This window comes from Pelophylax lessonae (genome assembly GCF_965119305.1).
Source record: "Pelophylax lessonae genome assembly, chromosome: 7".
Lineage (NCBI taxonomy): Eukaryota > Metazoa > Chordata > Amphibia > Anura > Ranidae > Pelophylax > Pelophylax lessonae.
The window spans coordinates 198,054,463-198,081,691 of NC_138774.1; the positions used below are offsets into that span (position 1 = coordinate 198,054,463).

The following is a 27,229-nucleotide window of genomic DNA, read 5'->3' on the forward strand; positions in this document are numbered from 1 at the left end:
TCAACTTTATAATGTTTAGTAAAGGTATGCACCGACGACCAGGTAGCCGCCTTGCACACCTGGACCACTGACGCCTGATGGCGAAAGGCCCATGACGCACTAAGTGCCCGAGTGGAGTGCGCCTTAACAGGGAACGGGGGCTCCCGACCCTTAATAGAATAAGCCTGTACTACCGTCTGTCTGATCCATCTGGAAATGGTCGCGGCAGATGCAGGCAACCCCTTTTTGGGTCCATCTGGGATCACAAAAAGTGAATCAGTCTTGCGAAACGAGTCTGTCGTTTTCAAGTATACCCTGATCGCCCGGACCACATCCAAGGAGTGTAAAGCAAACTCCCGAGGATGACTGGGCTTAGGACACAGGGAAGGTAATACAATTTCTTCATTCAGATGAAATTCTGAAACCACTTTTGGTAGGAAGGATGGATTCGGACGAAGAACCACCTTATCTCTATGAACCACCAGATATGGTGAACGACAAGATAATGCGGCCAGTTCTGACACCCTGCGTGCAGAAGTAATAGCCACCAAGAAGGCCACCTTCTGGGACAACGTGGGTAGAGGAATCTCCCTAATATCTTCAAAGGGAGGTTTCTGAAGAACCGACAACACTAAATTAAGATCCCAGGGGGGTAACGGCGCGTGCACTGGCGGAGCCAGATGTCGCACCCCCTGGATGAAATTCCGCACCAAGGAATGAGTAGCCAAAGGCTTCTGAAAGAAGATGGCTAATGCTGAGACCTGACCCTTGATAGTACTCAAGGCCAGTTTCTGCTCAACCCCTTGTTGCAGAAAAGCCAATATTCGACTAATCGAATAAGACCGAGGACGGAACCCCAAAGGTTCACACCATGCAATGTAGGACTTCCATGTGCGATGATAAATCTTTCTGGAAGTCGCTTTCCTTGCTTCAACTAGAGTAGGAATAACTGAAGCTGACAAACCTTTGTCCTTCAGCACCTGGGTCTCAATAGCCAGGCCGTTAAAGCCAGCGATCGTAAAGCAGGATGGAAGATCGGTCCCTGAGACAGTAGATCCTCCCTGAGAGGAAGTCTCCACGGGACGTCCGCCACCAGTCTGACCATGTCGGCGTACCAAGCTCGACGAGGCCAGTCCGGAGCTACCAGGATTACTGGAATTCCTTCCTCCTCTATCCTGCGAAGAAGTCTTGGCAGTAACGCGAGAGGAGGGAAGGCATATATTAGCTGGTATAGCCCCCACGGGGCGATCAGTGCGTCTGCGGTTTCTGCTAGAGGATCGCGGGAGCAAGCCACGAATCTCTGAACTTTCCTGTTGAATCGTGATGCCAACAGATCCACATCCGGGGTGCCCCACCGTAGGCACAACTGGTGGAAAACGTCTGGATGGAGGGACCATTCCCCCTGATCCAGGGTCTGACGGCTGAGATAATCTGCCTGCCAATTCTCCACCCCCCGGAATGAACACCGCAGAGATTGCTGGAACAAATCGTTCCGCCCAGCGAAGAATGCAAGCCACTTCTTTGGCCGCTCGGACACTCTTGGTGCCCCCCTGGTGATTGACATAAGCCACGGCCGTGGCATTGTCCGACTGGATCCGAACCGGGCTGCCCTGGAGCTGCTCGGTCCAGTGAATCAGACAAAGTCTGATCGCTCTCAGTTCCAATACATTTATCGGTAACCTGGATTCTTCCGGGGACCAAAGTCCCTGGACAGATAACTGACCGAGAATTCCTCCCCATCCGGATAGACTGGCATCCGTGGTCACTATCGTCCAATATATTGGCAGAAATGACTTTCCCTGGCTGAGCATCGGAGACCGAAGCCACCAGACCAGAGACTCTCTGGTCTGTTTGCTCAATCGGATCTGATTGTCCAGGGATTCCGGATTCCGATTCCATCTGAGAAGAATCTCTTGCTGAAGAATTCAGGTATGGGACTGGGCAAATGGGACTGCTTCGAACGAAGCCACCATCAACCCCAGAACCCTCATGCAAGTCCGAAGGGAAGACCAGCTGTTGGACAGTAACAACTGGACTGCTGATTGAATCTTTCGGAGTTTCCCTACCGGAAGAAAAACTCTTGTCCTGACTGTGTCTAGAATTAGACCCAGATATTCGAGCCTCTGGGTGGGAACCAGAAATGACTTTTGCTGGTTCACCAGCCACCCGAATTCCTGTAAAGAAATCATAGTAATTTCTATGTTTTGTAGCAAGGTCTGAGGAGACTCTGCATGAAGCAGAAGATCGTCTAGGTAACCAAGGATCGATATGCCTCTTTGGCGCAGAAGTGCCAACATTGGGGCCAACACCTTTGTGAAGACCCGCGGAGCCGTGGCGAGACCGAAAGGTAACGCCACAAACTGATAGTGGTTCTCTTCTACGGAAAAGCGTAGAAACCGCTGATGTCCTGCGAAAATGGGAATGTGAAGATAGGCGTCCTTGATGTCTATGGACGCTAGGACATCCCCTGGATGCAGGAAGGCTGCTACTGTGCGAATGGACTCCATTCTGAATCTTCTTATGTTGACATAAGAATTGAGTGCTCTTAAGTCCAGAATTGGACGCACTTTGCCCTCTTTCCTGGGTATTGTAAATAGGTTTGAATAAAACCCTTGAAACCGTTCTGTCCAAGGAACGTGGACTACCACTCCTTGTTGTAGTAAATCTGTGACTGCTCTCCGCAGATCTTCTAAACGATCTGAGGATAGTCGGATATTGGAAGGGAAGAATCGCGCCGGTGGGAGAGATCGAAACTCGATCTTGTACCCTGACCTTATGACTTCGCAAACCCATTTGTCCGGGATTCTGGAAAGCCATGGATCCGGGAACCGGCGAAGACGTCCCCCCACCCCAGTTATGGGTGGGGGCGCACCTTCAGGCTTTGGATGGTTTATCTTCAGGTCTGGAGGGGGCGGGCTTTTGCTTGCCCGACCAACGACCCCTGACGCCTCCTGCAGGAGCTTTGGAGGACTTAGTTTTTTCACCCGCGGGACAAAAAAACCTCTTGTGAGCAGAAAAAGAAGGCCCTCGTCTTTGACGAGTTCCTCTACCTTTAAAATTTTGCGGTAAAAAGGTGCTCTTTCCACCCGTGAGATCCTTAATGATCTCATCTAAGTTGGCTCCAAATAGACGCTCTCCTGAAAAGGGGATATTAGCCAATGCTTTTTTGGAACCTTGGTCGGCTAACCAACCTTTTAGCCACAGTGTACGCCTGAGAACCACTGCTGAGACTGATGCTCGCGCCAATAATGGAGTGGCGTCTAACGCCGCATCACACACAAACTGTAACCCCTGTATCATTTGTTCCAACAAATCTGATACCGCCTGAGGGACCTCTTCTAAGTCCCGGCGTAACCACTTGGTCCATTCAGTTACAGCCTGCGAAACCAGACCAATAGCTATTATAGGTCTGAAAGCTGATCCAATCAAGGAAAACATGGTGCGAGACATAGCTTCTATCTTGCGATCCACTGGATCTTTAAAAGACGGAGCGTCTTCTAAAGGAATAACCGTGGCTTTATTCAATCTAGCAATTGGTGAATCCACCACAGGTGGTTCTGTCCATTTCTTAATAAGGGTTTCCTCAAACGGATAACGCCTGTCAATGCGTTTAGAAATAGTAAAAGTGCGTTTTGGCAGACGCCATTCTTCTTCGATTGGATTGCCAAAACATTTGGGCAATGGAAAAACCTTCGCCACTTTGATGCGTTTTTTTAGTCCCAAAAGGGATTTCAGTTTCAGCTATTTCCGATGGAATACCCTGTAACCTTAAGGTCTCTTGAACAGATACAATGAGTGCGTTTACCAACGCTTCCTCTCGGGCTATGGCGGATGCCGAAACATCCTCCTCACTGTCTGGACAGGACCCGAGACACCAATCCCAGATGAAGTACCTGCAACTGCAGAAATGGGCTCAGAGTCTGAATCCGAGGTTTCAGATAATATGGGGTTAGGCGGGGGTCGCTTTCTTGCGCCCTGTCCCTGACAAGCCACTTCCACCCGGGACACAAAAGTTTCCATAATAGCTGACAATGATTCAATTGTCAATGGGGTGCTGGAGGATCCCGCAGACCCCTCGAGGGGATCCGGAGGAGATACATGAGTGGCAGGGTCCATGTTAATTCAGGACACCTTTGCCAGCAAAACGAAAAAAAAAAAAAACTTTTTCTTTTTTTTTTTTTTTTTTCTTTGTGTGTCTCCCCCTAGCGCAATAGCGCCCCTCAGAGTACCTGCTTCTCGATCCCACAGAGAGAGAGAGGGACCCCCAAGGCTCACCAACCGATGCAGTGCAGTTTCCAACCAACTGCAGTCAGCGTCTGTCTTACACAGACTGGAAGGAGCTGTTTGCTTTTTCCCGGGTAGAAGGACGTGGCTCCGCCCCCTGTGTACGCCTTCCGGCGTTCCCAGCTCTCCACGAGGTAGCTGGGCTCACAAAACATGGCCGCCCCCATAGAAGAGACATAAGACTCCAAAAACATGGCGGCCGGCGTGACCTGAGGACATACATGCATACATGGCCGCCCCCACACTGGGACTCCGTCGCGGCCGACCCAGCGCGGAGCTCTGGTCTGCACGCGCTCGTAGGCAGAAACCGGGGTGACCACTGGATCTCAACATCCAGCCCGTCGCCCGGCCCCGCATACTTACTTAAATGTGTCGCGGCCGACCAAGCGCAATGCCATGGTCTGCGCGCGCTCGTAGGCCGGCTGGGGTGACCACAAGTGTCGCCCAGTCCGGCATTTTTGCTTGAAGATCTCACAGGAAAAAACACTGGAGAAAAACTACCTAAAAAATGTCTTTTTCTTAAAGAAAAAAGTCTTGCCAGGACCAAAAGATCCCAGCAAGGAACTTAGGTCCTTACTCCTGACTAGACAGAAAAAAACTGATTCCCTGTAGCAGAGAGAGGGAGGATATACCCTCAGGGACTGCCCCTAAGGTGGAGCCAGAACGTTTTGTCTTTCTGCCTAGTCCTACTCCTGCGGAGACAACATAACCCAGCTCTTGAGAATCAAGAAGACTACGTCTGTCAATGAGCGATAGAGAAAAGGTTTCATGGGTTTACAACCTCTTTAAAGCAAGACATTTGTCCAAAGGGAGGATCACTCATCTGGATGGTATCCAGGGTCACGCTCAGATATTTTAACCTCTAGGCTGGGAATAAGGCAGACAATAACCCATCTAAAATCTCTCCAGTGTGCACCGTGTTCCACACATTGGTCTCCCGAAGCGAAGTAGACTATGGTCTCATAAATAAGTCGCCCAGGTACTATATACAGTAAAACCTTGGATTGAGAGTAACTTGGTTTGAGAGCGTTTTGCAAGACAAGCAAAATACATTTTTTCATGAATTTTGACTTGATAAACAAGCAATGTCTTGATATACAAGTCACATCACGTCACAACTGAGTATAAGAGAGAAGAGAGGCGCCTCCAAGTGTAGCAATATGGTTACATTTAATGAAGGTTCAACATTTACCAACTCACATGGTTGATGATTAAAATAGGCACATTTAAGTATTCAGGCATCCAGGGGTAAAACAGTCTACACAGACCGTCCTCCGCACCGCCATCGACTACACCCCTTCCACACTGCGCTCCACAAGCGCTTCAAGCCTCGCTTTCAGATCGCTCTACTGCAGGGTAGTCTTCCCGGTCATGATTGCAGACTGACGGAGGTGAGGACGATGGCCTATGTGGACAGCTTTACCCTGTGTGCCTGCATACTTAGATGTGCTGGTTTTAATCATCAACCATGTGAGTTGCTAAATGTTGTACCTTCATTAAAGGTAACCATATCGCTACACTTAGAGGCGCTCTTCTCTTTTATAGTCTGTAGCTCCTGCTGGATTTTGCTTCTAATCCCCTTGTGGAGGCGGCCATTTGTGAATGGACATTTTATGGTTATACAACCTATCACATTGCTATAATCTTTTTATATGTACTATAAACTGAAGGATTTGTGAATAAATGGTTGAAATTATTTCTTATGGGGAAATTCGCTTTGATATAAGAGTGCTTTGGGTTACAAGCATGTTTCCGGAACGACCTATGCTCGCAATCCAAGGTTTTACTATAACTGGAATATCTACCAGGTACACAAGGGCCCCAACATTGGAGCCAGCACCTTGGTTAATTCTCTTGGGAGCAATGATTCTGCCACTTAACTGCCTACTTTACTAATAAAATGTATTCTCAAAGTGTTTAATGATCTCGAACAAAGTTTTAGAGAAGTGGGAAAATGGCTAGCATTAACAAGGGTACAGAAGTCCTTACTTTGGGACTGGAGGAGGCATTGGCCATGCTCCTAAACATCTCCAGAACTGTTCGTTGCTTCAGCACTTTGGCCTTTTTCTTGGGCACCAGGCTGTATGTTCCCATTCGTCGCTTCTTTTTTCGAGACACTGCAGCAGCTATACCGCAAGAGAGACACAGCAGGATCAAATGTATGTTATTCAGTACTTTTAAAACTCTGTAAATGTAATCTGCAACAAATATTTGGAGACGTTTACTGCATCTATTAGCTATTTTTATTCCTAGTTCGGGCGTGATCATTTATGACATGTGGAGAAAGAGTGACTATGCACAGTAAAAGACGTTAACCTGCACACCTGAAACACATGGTTTGAGGCATAAAGACAGCATAGAAATATAAGCTCTTTCCCTGCTAAATCACCATAGTATGAATAGGCAATCAACACAGGAAAATGAAAACCTGATCTAAGAACTTAGTATCATCCACGGAAGCTAGGGTATGTGAACAAGACTTGCTAAACAGAACAAAACTTTAGAGGGTCAAATAGCTGATGTGTACATAATGTTCTGTACTCAACTGCAAAGCAAACAAACTTGCAAGTGCATGAAGAAATAGTTTAAATCTATTTCACCTAAAAAAAAAAAAAAAAAAAAAAAAAAAATAATTTGGTAGAGAAATTTAAATTATTGGGTGTTTTCATATCTACATAGCTGCCATCCACAGGTGCAGGGATATTCTTATAGCTAATGTGAGCCAGCACTTTTGTTAGATTGTTTATCTCTAAGCCAAGTAGCACAATTCCATTGTGAAGCTGGAGCCTTGCTGGCCTGCTCTTGCAAGAATTTGTTTATGAAGGTGTTAGGATACTGTGCTTATTAGCTTATCCTTTGCCTAACAAAACAGAGAAAAAGCATTACGTGTCTGGATTTCGGTCCTGTTAACACTTGAGCGACGCTACTGCATCATGTTTTTAGTAATTATTTTGCACGTTTTTGGAGCTATATTTTTCATTTGAAGGGGTCTGCTTCTGCTCCAAAATCACTCTAAGGAAGCTCATGTACCAACTTTTAGACATGAGCCAGTCGCGTTTTGCGACGATTGGCAAAATGTGCGACTACTCCCTGCGTTTGGCGTGTTTCTGCCACACCCAGGGATTTCAACTCCACATTCCTTTTTCATTACATTACCAAAAGTGTCCGTTACAGAACAGTAAAGCTGGACTGGTAAAAGGGCTAGGGGAAGGAGGGTGCAGGCATGTGGGATGCTGAGAGGGGGAGGTGTAGCAGGTGGTGAGGGAAGGGATCTGCAGGGGCTGATAGAAGAGAAGTGCAGGGGTGTTAGGTTTTAGGGAAAGGGTAAAGCAGGAGCAATGGGTGAAGTGAAAAGGAAAGAACATGTGCTATGGTTGGTGAAAGAAAGTAATGCAGTAGGCCCTTGATGATACTTAAAGCCAATTTCTGCTCAACCCCCCACAGAAGGAAGGTCAAGACCTGAGCTACCGAGAAAGAGCGAGGGTGAACCCCAAGAAACTCACACCATGAAATGTATGTTTTCCACGTATGATGATAGATGTTCCTAGAGGTAGACTTCCTGGCCTTCAGCAGCGTTGGAATCACCAACGCAGACAAACCCCTATCCTTCAGCACCTGGCTTTCAACAGCCAAGACGTCAAAGAAAGCGACTGTAAAGCAGGTGGATGATCGGCTCTTGGGACAGCAGGTCCTCCCTGAGAGGTAGTCGCCAAGGGTGAGGACCCCACCAGACTCACCACCCAACGGAATAAGCACCAGCAGGAATAAATGCACTCTAGGTGCGGCATTCAGGGAAGGAAACGTCCCAGGAGTCAGCACCAGGGGATGAGGAGGGGCTCCCACAGCCACCCAGAAAGGGTCCACTCTCATGGCTGTCGCGATTTCCAATGCTGGACTAACGAAAAATGGCTGCCGTGTATTACAGCACACATGCTACATCAAAATGGCGGCCCTGCGAGGCTCCAAGGGATCCAGGAGGGATTCCTAGGCCTCAGAAAACAGGCCCAGGCAAGAGGGGGGAACCCTGGCAGGAGCACCCACCAGGTGCAGCCCCCCACAGCCGATTGCCTGGTCGCTGGCGGTGCACCCCCCCTCCATCGCCAGTCAGTACCCTGCCCCAGTCCCAGGAGGTAGGTCAGACCACCCCACAACCCCAGAATAGGTGGAGGGCAGATGGGGGGCTAGATGGCCCACAGGGACCACCAGGCAAAGATAAGGGGGGGTGCCTAACAGTAAGAAGGGGAGCCCGGGGGTTCGACCATCCCATGGAGGGGCCCACGTCCACCCCAATACCCTCCAGGGGGAAGAGGGTGGAACAACTACTTACTATATCAAGAACACGGCATGCACCACTCCAGACAGAACCTCCTCTCCATCGAAACGGGGAGGCTGTCGGCCAGGAGGAACACTGACACAGACCAAAACCCGGTCGCATGCAGACGTTTAACTCACAGGCCAGCCCCCGTCTGATGGGGCCATGGCCAGACTGAGGCGACTACTGGATTCATAATATCTAGCCTGGGGCCCAGTCCGGCAGTTGATTGTAGATCTCGCAGAGAACAAATAGTAAAAATCGATCTAAAAGGAAAAAAAATTGCCAGGACCAAAGTTCCCAGCAAGGAACTAGGTCATTACTCCTGACTTGGCTTTTTTTTTTCTGCCTAGTGTCCGACTCCTGTAGGGGGCAGTATAACCCAATGGTTAAGATGATCAGGAGCTGTGTACGTCAATGAACGAAAGAGAAAGCTGGATTTTTTGTCTTACTGTAAAATCCTTTTCTCTGAAGTTCATTGACAGATGCAGCTCCATATTCTTCTTAGCATTGGGTTATGCTGCCCCCTACAGGAGTAGGACTAGGCGGAAACAATTTTGGCTACACCCCTGAGGCAGTCCCAAGGAGTATACCATCACTTCCAGCTATAGGACTTCAGTTTGTAACAAGCAGTGTCAGAAGAAAACATAACTCAACCCAACAGAGGAGCAGGTGCTGTGTCCGCCAGTAAACCTCAGAAAAAAGGAGTTTTCGTTAAGACAAAAATCCAGTTTTCTCTTTCATTCACTGACGGACACAGCTCCAGGTCTTCTAGACCCTTGGGATGTCCCAAAGAAGTATCAACATGTGGGGTAGGAAAAACACAGCAATACATTTAATTGCCAACAAGGCTAAACACAGCAAACCAAGTAAAACAGGAACTCAACCAGGAATAACCGGGAGCCTCTGCAACCGCAGCCTGCAAAACCTTGCGGCCAAAAGCAGCATCAGAAGATGCAAGTACATCAACCTTATAAAACTTTGTGAATGTATGTACAGACGACCACGTAGCCGCCTTGTGCACCTGAACCACTGACGCCTGATGGCGGAAGGCCCAGGAGGCACGAAGCGCCCTTGTACAATGCTCCTTGACAGGGAAAGGAGGAACCTGACCCTTACTAGAATAGGCCTGCACCACCGCCTGCCTGATCCATCTGGAAAAGGTCGCAGCAGACGCAGCCTGCCCCTTACGAGGTACATCCGTTAAAACAGAGAATCGGATTTCCGAATCGACTCAGTCACCGCCAGGTATACCTGAATCACCCTGACCACATCCAAGGAATGTAGAGCAATTCATTTTGGATGTTTTGGCTTCGGACATAAGGACGGCAACACAATATCTTCATTCAAATGAAACCCCCGAGACAACCTTAGAAAGGAACGCCTGACAGGGTCGCAACAACACTTTGTCCCTGTGAACCACCAGGTAAGGTGACCAACAGAACAACGCAGCCAACTCCGACACCCTACACACAGAAGTAATAGCAACCAAAAAGGCCAACTTCTGCGACAGAGTGAGCAAAGGAAGTTCACAAATGTTTTCAAAAGGAGGCTTTTGAAGCACCGACAGCACCAAATTTAGATCCCACGAAGGGTATCAGGGATCGCACCGGAGGAGCCAGATGGCAAACTCCCTGCACAAAAGGTGTGAGCCAAGGACTTTGCCGCCAAAGACCTTTGGAAAAATATGGCCAAAGCAGAAATCTGGCCCTTGATGGTGCCCAGAGCCAAAAGTTGATCTACATCTAGTTGTAGAAACTCCAACAGGAGAGACAAAGAAAAGAAATGGGGAGAAACCCCCCGGGACTCACACCAAGTAATGTATGCCTTCCAAACTCGATGATAAACCTTCCTGGAAGTATATTTCCTAGCTTTCAACAGCATAGAAATCACCGACTCCCAAAGCAGGATGAAAGATTGGTCCCTGAGACAGAAGATCTTCCCTGAGAGGAAGTTTGCAAGAAACCTCTGCTTCCAGTCTTACCAGGCCTGCGTACCAAGACCGGCGAGGCCAGTCTGGTGCCAACAGAATTACTGGAATCCCTTCTACCTTGTTTTTGCGTAGCAGTCTCTACAGAAGTTGTATTGGTGGAAAAGCGTAAAATCAGACGATACTGACCCCAAGGGGCCACCAGGGCGTCTGCAGGGTCGGCCAGAGGATCCCGAGACCTTGACACGAACCTCTGCACCTTCCCGTTGAGACGGGAGGCCAAGAGGTCCACATCGGGAGTCCCCACCGGGGAGACAGTTGATGAAACACCTCTGGATGAAGGGACCATTCTCCCTGATTCAACATCTGCCGACTGAGATAGTCCACTTGCCAATTCTCTACCCCCGAAAGGGGCCTCTTACCTCCCCGTAAGGCCCTTAATGATCTCTTCTATGGAGGCACCGAACAAACAGCCACCTACAAAAGGTAGACCAGTCAGCACCTTTTTAAAGCCTGGTGAGCCGACCAGTACTTCAACCAAATAATGCGGCGAAGAATCACCGCTGTACCAGATACCCTGCCGGCCAAGGGGGCCGCATACAAAGATGCATCACAAATGTACTCTAGCCCCTGGATCAACTGATCCGCTAGCTCTGCCAGCTCAGGAGGGTGTTCACCCCCTTCCAGATCCTGGCGTAAAATTTTTTCAGACAGGTGAAGGCGGGGGGCGCTTTTTGGTAGGCCGCCTTTGCAGGGCCATAGCAACCTTTGATACAAGTGACTCCAGGGCCGCCATCATGGCCGCCAGGGCAGACTGAGACCCAGTGGGTCCCGCGGCTTTAAAGAGTGGGTCAGGTGGTGATACACGCTTCAGAGGCTCCATGGTTAATCGGAGCCGCACTGTGCACAAAAACAAAGCTTTGCTTTTTATTTTTTTTTAAAAAAGAACCCCCGCCCCCCCCCCCCCCCCGCTTGGAGCACCACAAGAATCAGTGCACCCGCAGCGCTGTATATAGCAGGGGAAGGATCGTACACCCACTAGAACTCACATGCCAGAGCCTGCCACACTATGAACAATGAGGAAGAGGAAGCGCCGAAACTGACACTAGAGGCCCCCACAGCACATCACTGCACCGAAATACAAGAAAATGGCCGCGGCTATTTTCAATAAGAAAAAAAAAAAACCTGACTGCCTAAGACAGAACATCATCCACGGCAAAATGGCGGCACTGCGTGGGACCCGGTACCCCATGGAAATAAGAATCCCCCGCAACACCAAAAGTACAGGCACCCCAAGAGGGGGCTGTCAGCGATTTACACCCCCCACCCTCCAGCCCAGCACCAGTGAAGCCCCCCACCCCAAAAAACATTTGTGCCCCCCCCCAAAAAAGGGGGGGGAACCGGGGGCAAATGAGGGCCCACGACCACCCCAGCAATTCCCAAAGAAAGGAGGGGGGACACTACTCACCACACCTTGGCATCAGGCAGGTGCCACTCCCAGCAGTCCACGGCACCATCTTGGAATGGGGGTGCTGTGGCCCAAGGTACGCTGCTACTCTGATCGTGACTGCTGTTGTGACCAGGGTTATGAGACGTTTCACTCACCGGCCAGCCCCTGTCCAGTGAGGGCTAGGTCGCAGCCACCTAGCGCGAAGCTAATAGTTGGATCGCGCTTGCAGGCCAGACTGGGAGGACCATAAGGATCTAGGATATCCAGTGCATCGCCCAGTCTAGCTGTTGATTGTAGTTCACCCAGAACAAAAATAAGAAAAAGGGAAAAAAAACTCCATTTAAAAAGTAAAAAAATTCCAAGAGCGCAAATCCTAGCAGACACATAGGTCCTTACTCCTGACTAGGCAGAAAAAAACTGAAGTCTTATAGCAGGAAGTGATGGTATACCCCTTGGGACTGCCAAAATTGTTTCCGCCTAGTTCTACTCCTGAAGAGAGAACAGCATAAGCCCAAGGGTCTAGAAGACATGGAGCTGTGTTCATCAGTGAACAAAAGAGAAACTTTGTTTACACTGTGAATATTCAGCTTGTGTCCTGTGCTGTACAATAAAAAAATATGTTTATTTGTAAAAACTGAGAATTTATACAAGTCTTGTTCTTGCTGAACAAAATCTTACCAGATTGAGCTCTTGCCAGTGCCATGCTGCTCTGACCCTGAGGTAGAAGCTCTTGTAGTGCATTTGATTGGGGCTGCGATGAAGGATTTGCAACCTCCAGAATATTTTTGGGTGTGCTTTCTTCCAGGTCTTCCTCTTGTTCTGACAATTCCTGGTGGGAGTCTATATGTTGAGGCTTGAACACAAAAAGTGAAGATTATTCACGAGTAACAGGGAAAAAAAAAAAAGAAAAAGGACATTATTTGCACTTTTTTCAATTTGTCTCTGATGCTTGAGGCAGTATCATACAAAAAAGAATATTTAATTGGATATATTTTTTAACTCACACAGTGATTTTACACATATGAGCGGGTACTAGAGTAATCCTGTTTTACCAGAGCTATACACCAGTGGTTCTGGATAGACATGTGGATAAAGGGTATATCTAGGCAATATCTGGGCTATCAATTGGCAACTATAGGTGGACACTTTTTTTAGTGTAGTAGTCAATGTTTCTTGATGTCCAGTTGAATAAATTGCTATGTATTCAGGCTGTATTTGAGCAAAACAGAGGCTCTGGATGTATAGCTAGACAAATGGTTCTGTATTTTGGCTGTATGTGGACTATAAAGCAGCAGTTCTGGATAAACCATAGGACAAATCACCAACTATCAGGGCTGTATATGAGCCTATAAATCATTAGCGCAAAATGTACAGTTAGCTAAATGGCTTTATATCAGGGGTCATCAAAACCCGATCGTATAGACCACAAACATGTCCCTGATTTGTTGATCCTTCACCACTCATCTTCATTGCAGAGCAGCGAATGGGAGGCAGCACGGTACAGAAAGGAGGACCGGAGCTGGAGCTGCCTCAGTTAATCTTTCTAGTTAACCAGCAGGTGATTGGCTGCTAGGACATCAGGTGGTCCTTGCAACCAATCACCATCTTAATAATATAAAAAGTTAGACAAGCCATACACTGTTCGAATCTCGGCCAGATCAGGAGGAACCAGCCGAGATTCGAACCATGTATGGGAAGGCTGAATATACCAAGTTGATAGATCGGTCATCTTGGATAAAACCAGCATGCTGGGTTTTACCTGCGATTATTGCTAGTGGCTGCTATAGCCACTGGCAATAATCATGGTCTTTCCCCAGCTGGGGACAGCTTCAGTAGGAGGCATTCCCACCTCAAAACTCTCTGCATTAATGGGGGAATGGAGCAAATTTCTTTCCTGCAACCAATGGTTGCAGGAAAGAAATTCGCTCAGTGTATGGCCGGCTTAAGTCAGGCAGCTCTCGCTCCCACCTTCCATCCAGTACTGTGCTGTCTCCTGCTCTCCACTTGGCTGTACATCCACTGTAATGTAGGAAAGTGCCACCTACAAACTGCAGTGTGTTTGTGAAGGGGCAAAGTACAGTGCTGGGGAAGGGGGGGCAGAAGACACTGCTAAGTGGGGTGGGGGGCAGGAAAGGACAGGTGTGCGTGTGTGTGCGTGTGTGTGTGTGTGTGTGTGTGTGTGTGTGTGAGAGAGAGTGTGAAAGGTTTTTGTTTTTTAAAGAATGAGCTGTTTGGATCTGGTTACAGGAGTTCTATAGCCAGAGTATACACTTTCAATTTAAAATATCAGTAATATATTAGCAGTACAAACATTATTTTTGACAATCTAACACAAGCTTGCTTGAAAATGCTCCTTTCATGTCAGAACTGCTTGTCTGGCAGCCATCTCTTCCAAGAACTTCCTGGATTCATTCTCCGCTGCTTTTTGTGTGGTTTACATCTGATTTCTATGGACTACATATCCCATATTACATTGCTGCTTGAAAGTGATTTCTTCCTGTACAGACTGTACCTCCTAAAATACCACTCCAGCTGCTCTGTGACACACAGTAGTGCATATTCACAGTGTATAGTGAGAGTATGTGCCACTGACAAATGGCGCTTTTCCACTGCATAGAACCGTACCGGCTCGGCACGCTTTTGTGCTTTTCCACTGCGGTACCGCATGGTATAGGGTCGGAACGGTACGGTACGGTACGGTATAGGTTTGCTTTTCCACTGCATGGAACCGAACGGTACGGTACGGCTCTGAAAAAACAGTACCTACTCGATTGTGGTTCCAACAGGTACCAAACTGGTACCATATCCCACAATCCTTTGCATGCAGTCACTACTAGCCACTGATTGGTCAGAGAATCACACCCACCCCGTTGTTATCCCACCCACTTAACTTTAGTACCAATTTAGTGGAAAAGCAAACCTATACCGTACCGTACCGAACCGTTCCCACACCATACCATGCGGTACCGCAGTAGAAAAGCAAACCGGGTCAAGCAGGGCCGAGTAGAGCCGAGCCGGTACTAGCCGGTACTTGCAGTGGAAAAGTGCCAAAAGTAAATGTATGAGATTATTAAAAAAAAAAAAAAAAAAGCTTAGCTTACACCTAATTAAAAGGAGTAGGCTAGAACTAATAAAATGTGGAAATGGAAATAGTATTTTGAATTTTCACCACAGATACAGCTCCCTCTATCGTTTTCAGCTCTCATTACAAATTGTGATAAATAATATGTATTATAAATCAGTGATTTGATGCTATAAAACCAAACATCCCACAGTTTACAAACAGAAAGACAAAATCCTGTCTAGCAGTATAACAATGTGGCCAATCAGCTGCTCTGTTATGAAGTTATTTTACCCAATAAGCCCAAAACTATCTGGATGTCTGAACGTCCATTGCAGATGCAAAACAATATGAAGCTGTGCATCTCCCTCTCTTCCTGCATGAATAGTCCCAACTTTCCTGGGAAAGCTTTGTACTAGAGTAAGAACATTGTGATTGGGTTTGCTTCCATCCAGTCACTAAAGAAATAGTAATACTGAGCCTACTTGCCAAGCAGGTGTCTGCGCATAATTTAGAACATTTTAAAGGTGAGAGATACAGCATGTCTGTTTGACCTTTGTCTGTTAAATTTTGAGACATCCTGCCTCGGTACTCATGTAAGTGGATGGTAGGCATGGTGCTGCAGCTACCTGAAATTTAGATACAATGCTTGGTTTATGGCTGGCTATTAATATACATCTGATATTCTTGCAGTGAGATAAAATGATCAGCAAGACCCAACCTGAAAGCAGAGCCTGTATATGTGAGTGCAAATAGAGTTGCCACTTGCTACCTTATACAAATTTAAAAAAATACATAGAAAAATAAGGATTCTAAAAACAGCAAGACATCTAAGACATTTAAATGAAGCTAATGTTCTTCACATGCATATATGAATACACAGAGTACAGCTCCAACCTACATTTTGCTATAGTGGGAAAACGTGTAATATTAAAGTGGTTGTAAAGTTTTTTTTTTTGTTTTTTTTTCTATTAAAATAACAAACATGTTATACTTTCCTCCTCTGTGCAGTGGTTTTGCATTGGGCAGCCCAGATCTTTCTCTTCTAGTGTCCCTGGCTGCAGCTCCTGGCCCCTCCTCCTTGCTGCAGCTTGCTATGGGGGCACCCGAGCCAAGCTGCAGCTCCATGTATCCATTTAGACACAGAGCTGCCGTTCGGCTCAGCCCCGCTCTCTCGCGCGATTGACTTGGTTTGACTGACAGCAGCGGGAGCCAATGGCACCGCCGCTGTGTCTCAGCCAATCAGGAGAGAGAGTCCCAGACAGCTGAGGCACTCGCTGGATATGTGGGACCTCAGGTAAGTATTATGGGGGCTGAGGGGAGCTGTTGCACACAGAAGGCTTTTTATCTTCATGCTAAGAATTCATTAAAATAATAAAAACCTTCTGACTTTACAACCCCTTTAATGTCCTCAGACACTGGACGACATTGAACAAACATTTGCCAGTAAATAGGTTTCTCAAAGTAGAAACTTTAGTCAGAAAATTAAGTCCTGCTAGATCACTTCAGGCTTGCCCCTTTTGCAGGTAAAGATCTGTAAATAAATTAAAAATAGGTGCCTATACTGTTTAAAATTCAGTAATACACTGTTTTACTCTGCTCTGCACATGCTCAGATGCTCTCTATTTTTAGGCACTGCTACATTTGTAGAGGTCGATCTGCCGACTGACTTAAAGTGGAACTAAGCCCTCTTGACCTTTAGCGCCAAGGAAGCTGCTTCTGATCGATCTGCAACTGCCATGGTGCTGCACATGTGACCAGTGATGACAACAGCCTGTTCATGGTTTGACAGTTTGATTGAGGACACAAGCAAATGTGAGAGTTAGCTGTAATGTAACTTTTTTTTTTTTAAATTGTTAGATTGATGGATTTACTTCCACTTTATGATTTGCTGCTGTTCAGCGGCTCTGGGCTTCAGCTAAATGGCAGCCTCCAGCAAGAAGAAACATGAGCAATTCTGAAAGGCAATTAATAGCACATGCTAATTTTGGTAGGATAATTATTAATGTGGAATGTAGGTTTCTTGCTAAACAACATTATTTAAAGTTATAGGTAAAGTTCAGCTTTAACCATCTCAATGCCGAACTCTTAAGCTATTCTCTTGTATGTATAAATAATCTTAAATTATTTCTAGGTTTGCTCAGTCAATCTTGTGACAACTATTTTCTAATTTGGCTACGCAGCTTTACGTTTCACCTCTGGACAATGCAGCATCACCACACTGTCCAATGAGGGGATAAATCACAAATACCATAAATCTGAAACATGTGATAGTGGCGTTTTTCCTGCGGATGTGCGGTGTGACAGAATGTATGAAATGCTCATTTGGCTGAATTACAAATCCTTTGACGTAAAATAAAATAATGCAAATGTCGATTTAGTTATAGCCCCACATTTTAGGTTGCTAAAATAACTCCAACTATTCTAAAGACAGTCTTACCGAACTGCAGCCAGTCTTCGGTATGGTTTTCCGTGCTCTGTGAATCTTCAAGTCTGGGGCAGGTGAGTCTGTTGACCTTGGGCTGTCATCTCTGACTTGATCGCCCGCTTCTGGTGGTGTTGGAGAAAGAGACGGGGGTACATGTGCACTGGTGGCTGCCTTAGCTTTGTTAGATGCTCCAGGGAAAGTCTTTGCGGCATGCCCGCTCAGCGGGGAACCAGAAGTCCGTAAAGGCTGCTGAAGGCCAACAGATTTGTTTAATATGTACCCATTGCTCCCTACTACTGAAGTCTGTGTGGGGTTAACTTTTAAAGGGTGCTGTTGCCGGATGTCTCCTGTGTCCCGTTCGCAGACCCCATTTTCTGCAACCCAGCATGTTTTGTAATTTGAGTCCAGATGTGGATTATTGGTGTTATCTTGTGTGTGCTCCTTTGAGTCACTTGTGTCGCAAGAGCTTTTTGTATCACTGACTCGCTCCGGCAAATTTTCATCTCCGGCCATGGCATCAGCTACTAGAAAACAATCAATGTTATTCACACACCAAGAAAGACTGGCCTGCAAGCAGTAATACTTTCTAGATCAATACTTCGCAATCTTGGCACTGGCAAAAAGGACTTTTAGAGTGTATGGTCTGATTGAGGCTCCTGTTGGAAGTTCAATCTATTTTATTAGCAAAGCACCCTCCAGTCAAAACATTTTAATTTTTTTATTTTGTGGATACCATGTGGTAGAACTTGAACCTTTGCCTGGTTTAACTTCGGAGTATCCTTTGGGGAGATTTCACTTCTTGTCCTAGTGACCATTGACCACATTTACCAAAAGTAATGTAGACAACAAATTTAGAGACAGAGCCTATAACCCTTCTCTACTACTCAAAATATTATTATTTTTTTGTCGTTGTATAGGTTTCGAATGAAGAGATCTACTGCTTGTACAAGCTCTGTCTTTGTAGCGATGTCAGACATCGCATGTGAATAGCACCGCACTGCTGTGCAAATCACATGCGATGTCTGTACGTTGCAAATTCAGCCATACCAATTGTATGGCTGAATTTGCATCGCATTTGGACCACACTCGTGCAGGACCCTTTTTTTCGTCCGCATCAGAATCGGATCACATGGGTGTTCACACTTATGCAATCCGATTCCTGTCCAAATTGACAGTTTACACTGCGATCTGCAAACTGATCTGGGGGTGTCATTAACTTTGTATTGACACTCCTAGCAGTTTGCATAATGCAGTGTGAATTGCCTGTGAGTCGGGTGTGATGCAGGAACCTGCCGTGGATTCGCAGAGTTTCCGCATTGCACCAATGTGAACCGAGCTGAGAAGAAATAAGGGGAATCTATCCAAAGGTGACAACAACTGACAGAGCATCCAACTTTTTCCCCACTACATACAATCGTCTTCTGACATGTTATACAAATGTTTTTCAGAAAGCCAATTTTGATTCTGTACTCCAAGATAAGTTAATGTGCTTATTACAGAATTCCAGGCTAGTAAGTCAATTAAACACACATAGAAATGAATGTGCTTTACTTCAGACACATTCAACTTGTTTAGGAAGCCATTGTTTTTTAATGCAGCTTGTTCGTGTTTTTTAAAAATACTCGCATGCTGCAATGTTTTGTAACAATGTGCAATAAACAGGAAAAACAAATTAATAAAATAAGCAATCAATGCGATGCAAAAATCAAAAATAGGTTGATGGGGGAAATCAAGCAAAATTTCTTTCCTGCAACCTGTGGTTGCAGGAAATAAATTTGCACCATGTATGGCCTGTCTTAGACTTGTATGGTAGATGGAGAGGGGGGTGTCTTGAGCAGGTCTGTTACCGACCACTGGTTACTAAGTGCACTGGTTCTAACTTTGGTGTCTATTGGACTGCACATTACCTTTCAGAAACACTGAACAGCTATAATAGGAAATTAAGTTTATTAGTTCAATGCCCATCTGACTGTATGGCTATTTCTGTGATTTCAATGAGATGGATTTAGCCACCTACCGTCTTCCTTATTGTTGGTAATATCTTTCAACAAATCCTTCCGGGACTCCACCTTACCTGCGTTTACGCGCTGCAAAAAAAAGAAAAGATAAATCAATATTAAAAAAAAAAATGTATAAGAAAAAAAAAAAAAAACAAGCCTGGATTAGAAGTGCTGGAAGTCTGCATTCAAAACTAGGTTAGATTTTGCTTGGTTTCCACCTGCCCTTTTCATGTATAGTTCTTAGCAATTTCCCTTTGGGATTAATAAAGTATTCGGAATCTAAATAGGAATGTCCCTCTAAATTTAGCTATACAGGACCAACACTTGAACAGTCATGGATTTGTGAAATCTCAACGATGCACAATAAAGGTTACTCTACAGTTTGCCTAAAATGATGATCAAACTGTCTGTAAAATAGCAGTGTTCTTTACCATAACAGCCTGTTTCATGTTTCTAATAGCAGCAAGTTTGCAGTAAATGTAAGATTAGGGTTGATCGATTGCAATGGGCAACCCAATTTTTTTTTCATAATCAAACCTCAGGACTTAACAAGTCTAGTTTTTCAGATAGCATTTAGATAGAATTATGGCTGTGTTTACGAATGGAAGTCAAAAAAGCAACAAAAAGTCATTTTTGATTGCGTTCATAGGTGCTTAATCTTTTTTCCTGCCAGTAGAATGACAATATTAAAACCTATCTTTAAAATGCCCACACAAAATAATAGTCCCCGATATAATGTTGAGCCCTTTCAGGTCAAGCCAAAGATCTTTTTAAATAACTTATTTTTGGAATGGACACCTGTCACGATAAAATACAGAAGCTGCCATTGCTGGAGTCTTTCTTAAACTTCTAGTTGCCTCCGTCTGAGTCACAGCCCTGATAGAATCATGCAGCAGGGCATGACTTACACTAAAGGAAATTGTAATAAGGACATATAAAGGCTTCTGTTGCTGACCTCCCTATGACCGTGTCTGATCTTTGGCAAGAGAAGTATGGCTTTGGAAAAAAAAACATTTATACTCACCTAGGTGGATGCAGGCTCGATCTGATGCTGCATCTGTCCCCCCTGCCAGTTCTATAGTGAGAACTGAGTGATCACACACAGCTGATCGCTCAGTTCTCCCCCTTCGCTCAGAGCGGTGACTGTCAGTCACCAGTTCATTACTCCAAAGCTCGCTGGAGCGTTGGGCTGTGGAGGGGCTGGCTCAGGCTTTCGACAAATCGCTGAGAGGCTGAGTCAGGTGCCAATCCAGGTGCCTGCTCCGGCTCTGTGACCTCAGCCAACAGAGGGCTTTAGCCCCATCAGCTGAAAATGGATCACAGGAGTGAAGTTGCGCTCCTGTGATCCACATGAGAAGTATAGCCAAAAAAATCTTTGGCTATACTTCTCCTTTATATACATTTTAAAATCACTGACTTTTCTCAAGGTTGCTAATTAATTGTTCCAGGTCAGTGAATCAGGTATTGAAGCCACAAAATCAGACAACTAGCATTTTCAGGGGGAAGCCAGAAAAAATTAAATATATACATATGGGTAACCATATTTGCTCATTAGATAGGAACACTCTCTGCTGGGCTCAATGCAAGTCTTTGAGTCCACTGACTATCTGAAAACAATACACTGGGGTAAAGAGAGCTCCCTAAAGTTGCTAATCTACAAAGCTCTTTATTTACAAACCATCTAAAGTCATAGATTATAGTTATGCAGTCGTGCATTTTTTACTATTATCATGAGTTAAGGGTGGTTTATATCACATCAGTTAAGCTCAACATCTGGGCACATTAAAAACTGTTGCAATAAAGTTTAGTAAATAGCGCCTTGCATTTTAACCCCAGGAACAGCCCCGATGTAGTAGACACATGCCTGCACACTACAAACAGTCCATTTAGTGTGCAGGCAGGTGAGAGCAAGCTCTGGGTTTAACAACTATATTAAAGTGTGTGTTACCCCAACATTTCATATTCCTAACATGCATCTGCTGTACCATGTACCTATGCTAAACAGTATCCTGTTCTCTTTGCATTACTTTCTGTTCACAAATATTTCGAGATTGTAAAGGCTGAAGGTTTTTTTTTTTTTTTTTACCTTAAAATAATTCTCTGCATTAAATATAAAACAAAAAAAAAAAAACACCTTTCATGTTTTATTGGACCTATCACCACATTTAAAAAAAAATACCTCTTCTAACCTAACCAATCATTACGGAGCACCTCAAGTCTGGTCTATTGTCCCCCCAACATTGACATGGGCAGAGCTCTCCAAATACTTCTGTAACCTAAAAATACAAAAGAAAAAAAGATCCAACAACCATATGTTATACATGGATGCATTAATGCACATTACAAGAGGAAACCTGGCCATTTGTCAAAAGGAGGATGAACACACCATCACCTGCTTTCTACAGAACATGAAACAAGTTTAGAAGTGTACTCTCCAAGCCTGAACACTACATACATATTCAAATGTCAGTCTGTACACAAATTACCTAGCCTTCCTCAATACACTGCTGCAGCTGACCTCAACAAATGAAAATAGCTGTCTTCAACTTCATTTTGTAAAGCAAGACTTTTATTCACCCCCAAAAGCAAAAATCCTACACTAATTCCTTTCCAAAGGGCCAGTATAAGCTGCTTTGTGGGTCAGCCCAACCCCCACCCAGCAAATATGTCTGCTGACAGCTCAGACCCAACAAAAGCCAACTGCAGAACACCGTCTGCTTTCACAATAAGAGTCCTCACTACCTTCCTTCCTCCCACTGAACGAAGCGTTAGCAGACCTTCTGTACTTGCTGGCTACAGCTCAAGGCTCACAACGGCTTCCATGGTCAAAGAGCAGCTCAGAGGTGGCCTGCCGTTCTAAATCTTCAAGTGGAGGGAAAGCAGGGACACAAAATACAAGCTGCAAGCATGGAGCCTTTCCTTCAGTGCTGCCTCGTGCTCTGACACAATGTGTAGAGGAAGTCACATTAAGACAATGCTAGACAGAGTAGGCTGCTAGCATGTATCACATAATTCAGCGACATGCTGACACAATTTAACCCAAAGTATCCTACAACTAAACCAAGAAGCCAGAACAAATACAAAGAGTAAAATCTAAAGTCCACTAGGGTCATCATTACCACAGACAACAAAACCAGAGCAGACAGTACTGATCAGAAAACTAAATAGGCTGAAGCAATAATCCAATTCTCAACGTGTTTCATCAAGATAACTTTATAAAACATTATATTGCAACGTGCTCATCACTATCATCAATTATACCAATGTTATCCTTAAAAGGCATCCACAATTAGAATTACTGTGGATAGGTTTTTTTTCCCCCAGGAAAAAATTTACATTAACTGGAGTGTGGGGTCAGGAAGAATTTTATTTTTTCCGCTATGAGGCAAAATTGGCCCCAATTTCTTTAGGTTTTGGCTTCTAAACCACTGGAAGTTGTAAGAGGCCGAGGTTAAGAGATATTTTCCTTTCTCAGCCTCCTTAACTATACAACTATATGGCAACATTCATGCAGAAAAATCAAAAGATCATTTACAGTCCTAATCCAAGGGTAAGGTGCGGACCGGTTCAGACAGGTTCGAAAAAATTAAAGATCAGTTACAGGACTTATCGGACAAGAAACTGAAGGGTCAATTACAGAACTTTCTGACAACACTTGTACCAGATAATCGAAGTGCCCTTTACAGACCTGATCTGACGCTACTCATACTGAGATATTAAAGGATCAGTTATGGTTCTGGTCTGATAACACTCAGATCAAGAAATCGAAGGGTCAGTTACAGAGCCAATAGGACAATACTCATACTGAGAAATCAAAGGGTCATTTATAGACCTGAGAAACTCACTAATTACACAATGCAGATTTCCACTACTAGCTTATTCAAAGCTATTGTATGAAGATTGAGAAGCTGATTTTATTATATATATATATACACACACACACACACACAGTATATATATTTATTATACATACACACCCAATTGCTAAGACTTTGAGGGCATTTTCACAACACATCTTTATGCTAATGAACCACGCTAACATTGGGGTGTTATTCATTTTGAAAATCACCATAAACAGCACAGGGTGTTGCCATGTGAATGATCCCCAAAGCATTTGCTATAATTGCCTAACGATGCTCAAGAGAAGCGATCACATTTGTATCCCCAGTGCACCACAATAGATCTGTGTTGTGGTGCATATCCATTAATAGATTGTGGGTCACTGGCAGCCTAATAAACTAGCGTCTTACCGCAATGGACGTTGATGTTTAACGCAACAATTGCAAGGATCTTAAAGTTATGGAAGACAGGGGCATTACCCCTCTACAATTAACTTGCTTATTAGATGGAGACAGTCAACTAAGGTCATCTTTGTGCTTCTGCTCCTATGGGGATGTTCACAATGTTAGACTGCTTGTATTCTGCATTACTTAATATGAGTGCCGTAATACAGGGAATGATAGGAAGTTGTCAACACAAATTCAGGCATTTCAGTTTTATCGCTTTAAAGAATGATAACTGCACGAAAGCTCAACTTTGGATTTCTTTTTAACTTTTGAATAGAGTGGGGTAATCCTACAACCTCTAAGGTTTCTACTGCTGTCTGTGAATCTCTGACAAATGGATTTTTGTAAGAACTTACCGTAAAATCATTTTCTCCTATGTTCATTGATGGACACAGCTTAATATCTTCATTGACCATTGGGTTAAGCTGCTCTCCTTAGGAGGAGGACACTAGGTGAAAAAGACTTAAAAAAGCTTGACTACACCCCTAGGGTAGTCCCAGGGGGTATACTCCCACTTCCTGCTATAGGATCTCAGTTTAGTAACAAGCAGTGTCAGAAGAATACATAACCCAACTCCACAGAGGGGTGGGTGCTATGTGCGCCAATGAACATCAGAGAAAAGAATTTAACGGTAAGACAAAAATCGTTCCTTGATGGACATAGCTTCATATCTTCATTGACCGTTGGGACATCCCAAAGCAGTGTAATTATGTGAGGTGGGAAACACAGCTAAAATCCCTTAAGCGGCTGTAGCCTCTGCAAGAGCGGCCTGCAAAACTTTGCGGCCAAAAGCAGCATCCGCAGATGCCAGGAAATCCACCTTGTAAAACTTTGTGAATGTGTGCACAGATGACCAAGTGACCACCTTGCAAACCTGGACCACTGACCTCTGATGACGGAAAGGCCCAGGAGCTACTAAGCGCCCTCGTAGAATGCGCCTCAACAGGGAAATGAGGAACCTGACCCTTAATGGAATAGGCCTGCACCACCGTCTGTCTGATCCATCTGGAAATGGTTGCAGCTAGGGATGCACCGAAATTTCGGCCACCTAAATTTTCGGCCGAAAATGGGCTTATCCCATTTCGGCAGAAAATGGGTTAAAAATGCAGAAATTAACGATCTGTGCATTAATGAACTAACAGACCGGGCGGGAGGGAGGGCGAGCGGCCGCTAATAGCTGTCACTAGGTGAGCCTTAACTTCTCTTCAATTCCCTGTCAGCGGCACGATGTACATGAATTAACTGACACTCCGTGCAGGGGGGGCGGGGGGAGCGGCCGCTAATAGATATAACTATGTGATCCTTCACTTCCCTGTCAGCGTGACTGTGTGTGAATGAACTGACCTGACACCGGGCGGGAGGGCGGGGGGAGCGGCCGCTAATAACAATAACTATGTGAGCCTTCACTTCCCTGTCAGGCATGTATCTCCTCTGACAGGGAAGTGAAGGCTCACATAGTTATATTTATTAGCGGCCACTCCCCCCGCCCCGTGTCAGGTCAGTTCATTCACACACAGTCCCGCTGACAGACAAGTGAAGGATCACATAGTTATATCTATTAGCAGCCGCTCCCCCCGCCCGGAGTGTCAGTTAATTCATATACATCGTGCCGCTGACAGGGAATTGGAGAAGTTAAGGCTCACATAGTGACAGCTATTAGCGGCCACTCGCCCGCCCTCCCGCCCGGTGTGTCAGTTCATTCATGTACAGATCGTAGTAGTAGTGACATCACCGGGAGGCGGGCAGCCGGCCAGAGGCGGGACTTTTGAATAATGGACACTGGAGGAGCTGAGTGAGTAGGAGAGGGACGCTGATGCGGGGGGGGGGGTGATAGCTGAGGCAGCTTACCATTGGTATTAGTATTAATTATGCAGCATGAGGGGGTTAATGTATTGCCACTGCTGGTCACTGCTGCATTAGTGACTGACCAGTGGCAGTTAATTAATGCCTTGGTTCTGCATTAGTGCAACCAGTATCAGTAACACTGATACTGGTTGCACTAATGCAGCACAAAGGGGTTAATTAACTGCCACTGGTTGGTCACTAATGCAGCAGTGACAATACATTAACCCCCTCATGCTGCATAATACAAATACCATTGGTAATTCAATTAACCTATTGCCAACCCGTCACAGTACATATACTGTGACAGGGACAGGTGTACATCGCTGCCTGTTTTTGGTGTATGCCCCTGTTCCATCTATTTTAAAATTATTTGGGGGAAAAAGTCATTTTCGGTTTCGGTTTTCGGCCAAGGGCATCCTGCATTTTCGATTTCGGCCCAAAATTTTCATTTCGGTGCATCCCTAGTTGCAGCAGATGCGGCCTGCCCCTTACGAGAACCATCCATAAGGACAAATAAGGAATTGGATTTGTGAATCGACTCAGTCGCTGCCAGTTACACCCTTAATGGCTCAAACCACATCCAGGGAATGTAAAGCAATCTCTTTTGGATGTTTTGGCTTAAGACACAGCGAAGGCAACGCAATGTCCTCATTCAAGTGAAATCCCGACAACCTTAGGAAGGAACAACTGACAGCGATGGAGAACCATTTTGTCCCTGTGAATCACCAGGTAAGGTGACCCAACAGGACAACGCAGCCAGTTCTTAAACCCTGTGTGCAGAAATAATAGTCACTAAGAAGGGTACCTTCTGTGATAGAGTCAGTAGAGGAATCTCACAAATATTTTCAAATAGCAATTTTTGAAAAACCAACATCCCCAGATTAAGATCCCACTGAGGTACTGGGTACCTTACTGGAGGAGCTAAATAGCGAATCCCCTGCACAAAGGTATGCACCAAGGAATTTGTGGCTAACCGGCGTTGGAAAAAAAATTGCAAAGGCTGAAATCTGGCCCTTGATGGTGCCCAGGGCAAAACACTGATCTATACCACTTTGTAGAAACTCCAGCAGACGCAATACCGAAAAGGAACAGGGGGAAAACCTTCGAGACTCACACCTAGTAATATAAGCCTTCCAAACTCGATGACCAATCTTACGAGAAGTAGATTTTCTAGCTCTTAAGAGTAGAAATCACCAAATCAGACAACCCTCTATTCTTCAGTACCTGGCTTTCAATAGCCAGGCTGTTAAAGCCAGCGACTAAAGCAGGATGGAAGATAGGTCCTTGAGACAAAAGATCTTCTCTAAGAGGGAGCCGCTAAGGAGCATCGGCGACCAGTCTTACCAGGCCCGTGTACCAAAAACGCAGAGGCCAGTCCGGGGCTACCAGAATGACTGGAATCCCTTCTGCCTCGATTCTGCGCAGAAGTCTCATCAGAAGCTGTAATGGAGGAAAGGCATATATTAGACAATACTGGCTCTAAGGGGCCACCAGAGCGTCTGCCAGAGGATCTCGAAACCTTGCCACAAACCTCTGAACCGTCTGGTTGAGGCGAGAGGCAAGTAGGTCCACTTCAGGAGTCCCCCACTGGAGAGACAGTTGTTGAAATACCACTGGGTGAAGGGACCATTTGCCCGGACTCAGGGCTTGCCGA

At 45.5% G+C, this 27,229-nt stretch overlaps 1 protein-coding gene across 1 annotated transcript in view; it reads right to left on the minus strand.

Moving 5' to 3' along the window:
• EHMT1 (euchromatic histone lysine methyltransferase 1) overlaps positions 1–27,229 on the minus strand; it is a 250,480-nt gene that overhangs the window by 158,868 nt on the left and 64,383 nt on the right. The window contains exons 2-5 of the mRNA XM_082263745.1: positions 19,462–19,531; positions 17,457–17,965; positions 12,634–12,808; positions 6,253–6,389 (exon numbers count right to left, since the gene is read on the minus strand). Of these exons, the coding sequence (XP_082119871.1) occupies positions 6,253–6,389; positions 12,634–12,808; positions 17,457–17,965; positions 19,462–19,531 (891 nt within the window). The remainder of the gene's footprint in view (positions 1–6,252; positions 6,390–12,633; positions 12,809–17,456; positions 17,966–19,461; positions 19,532–27,229) is intronic.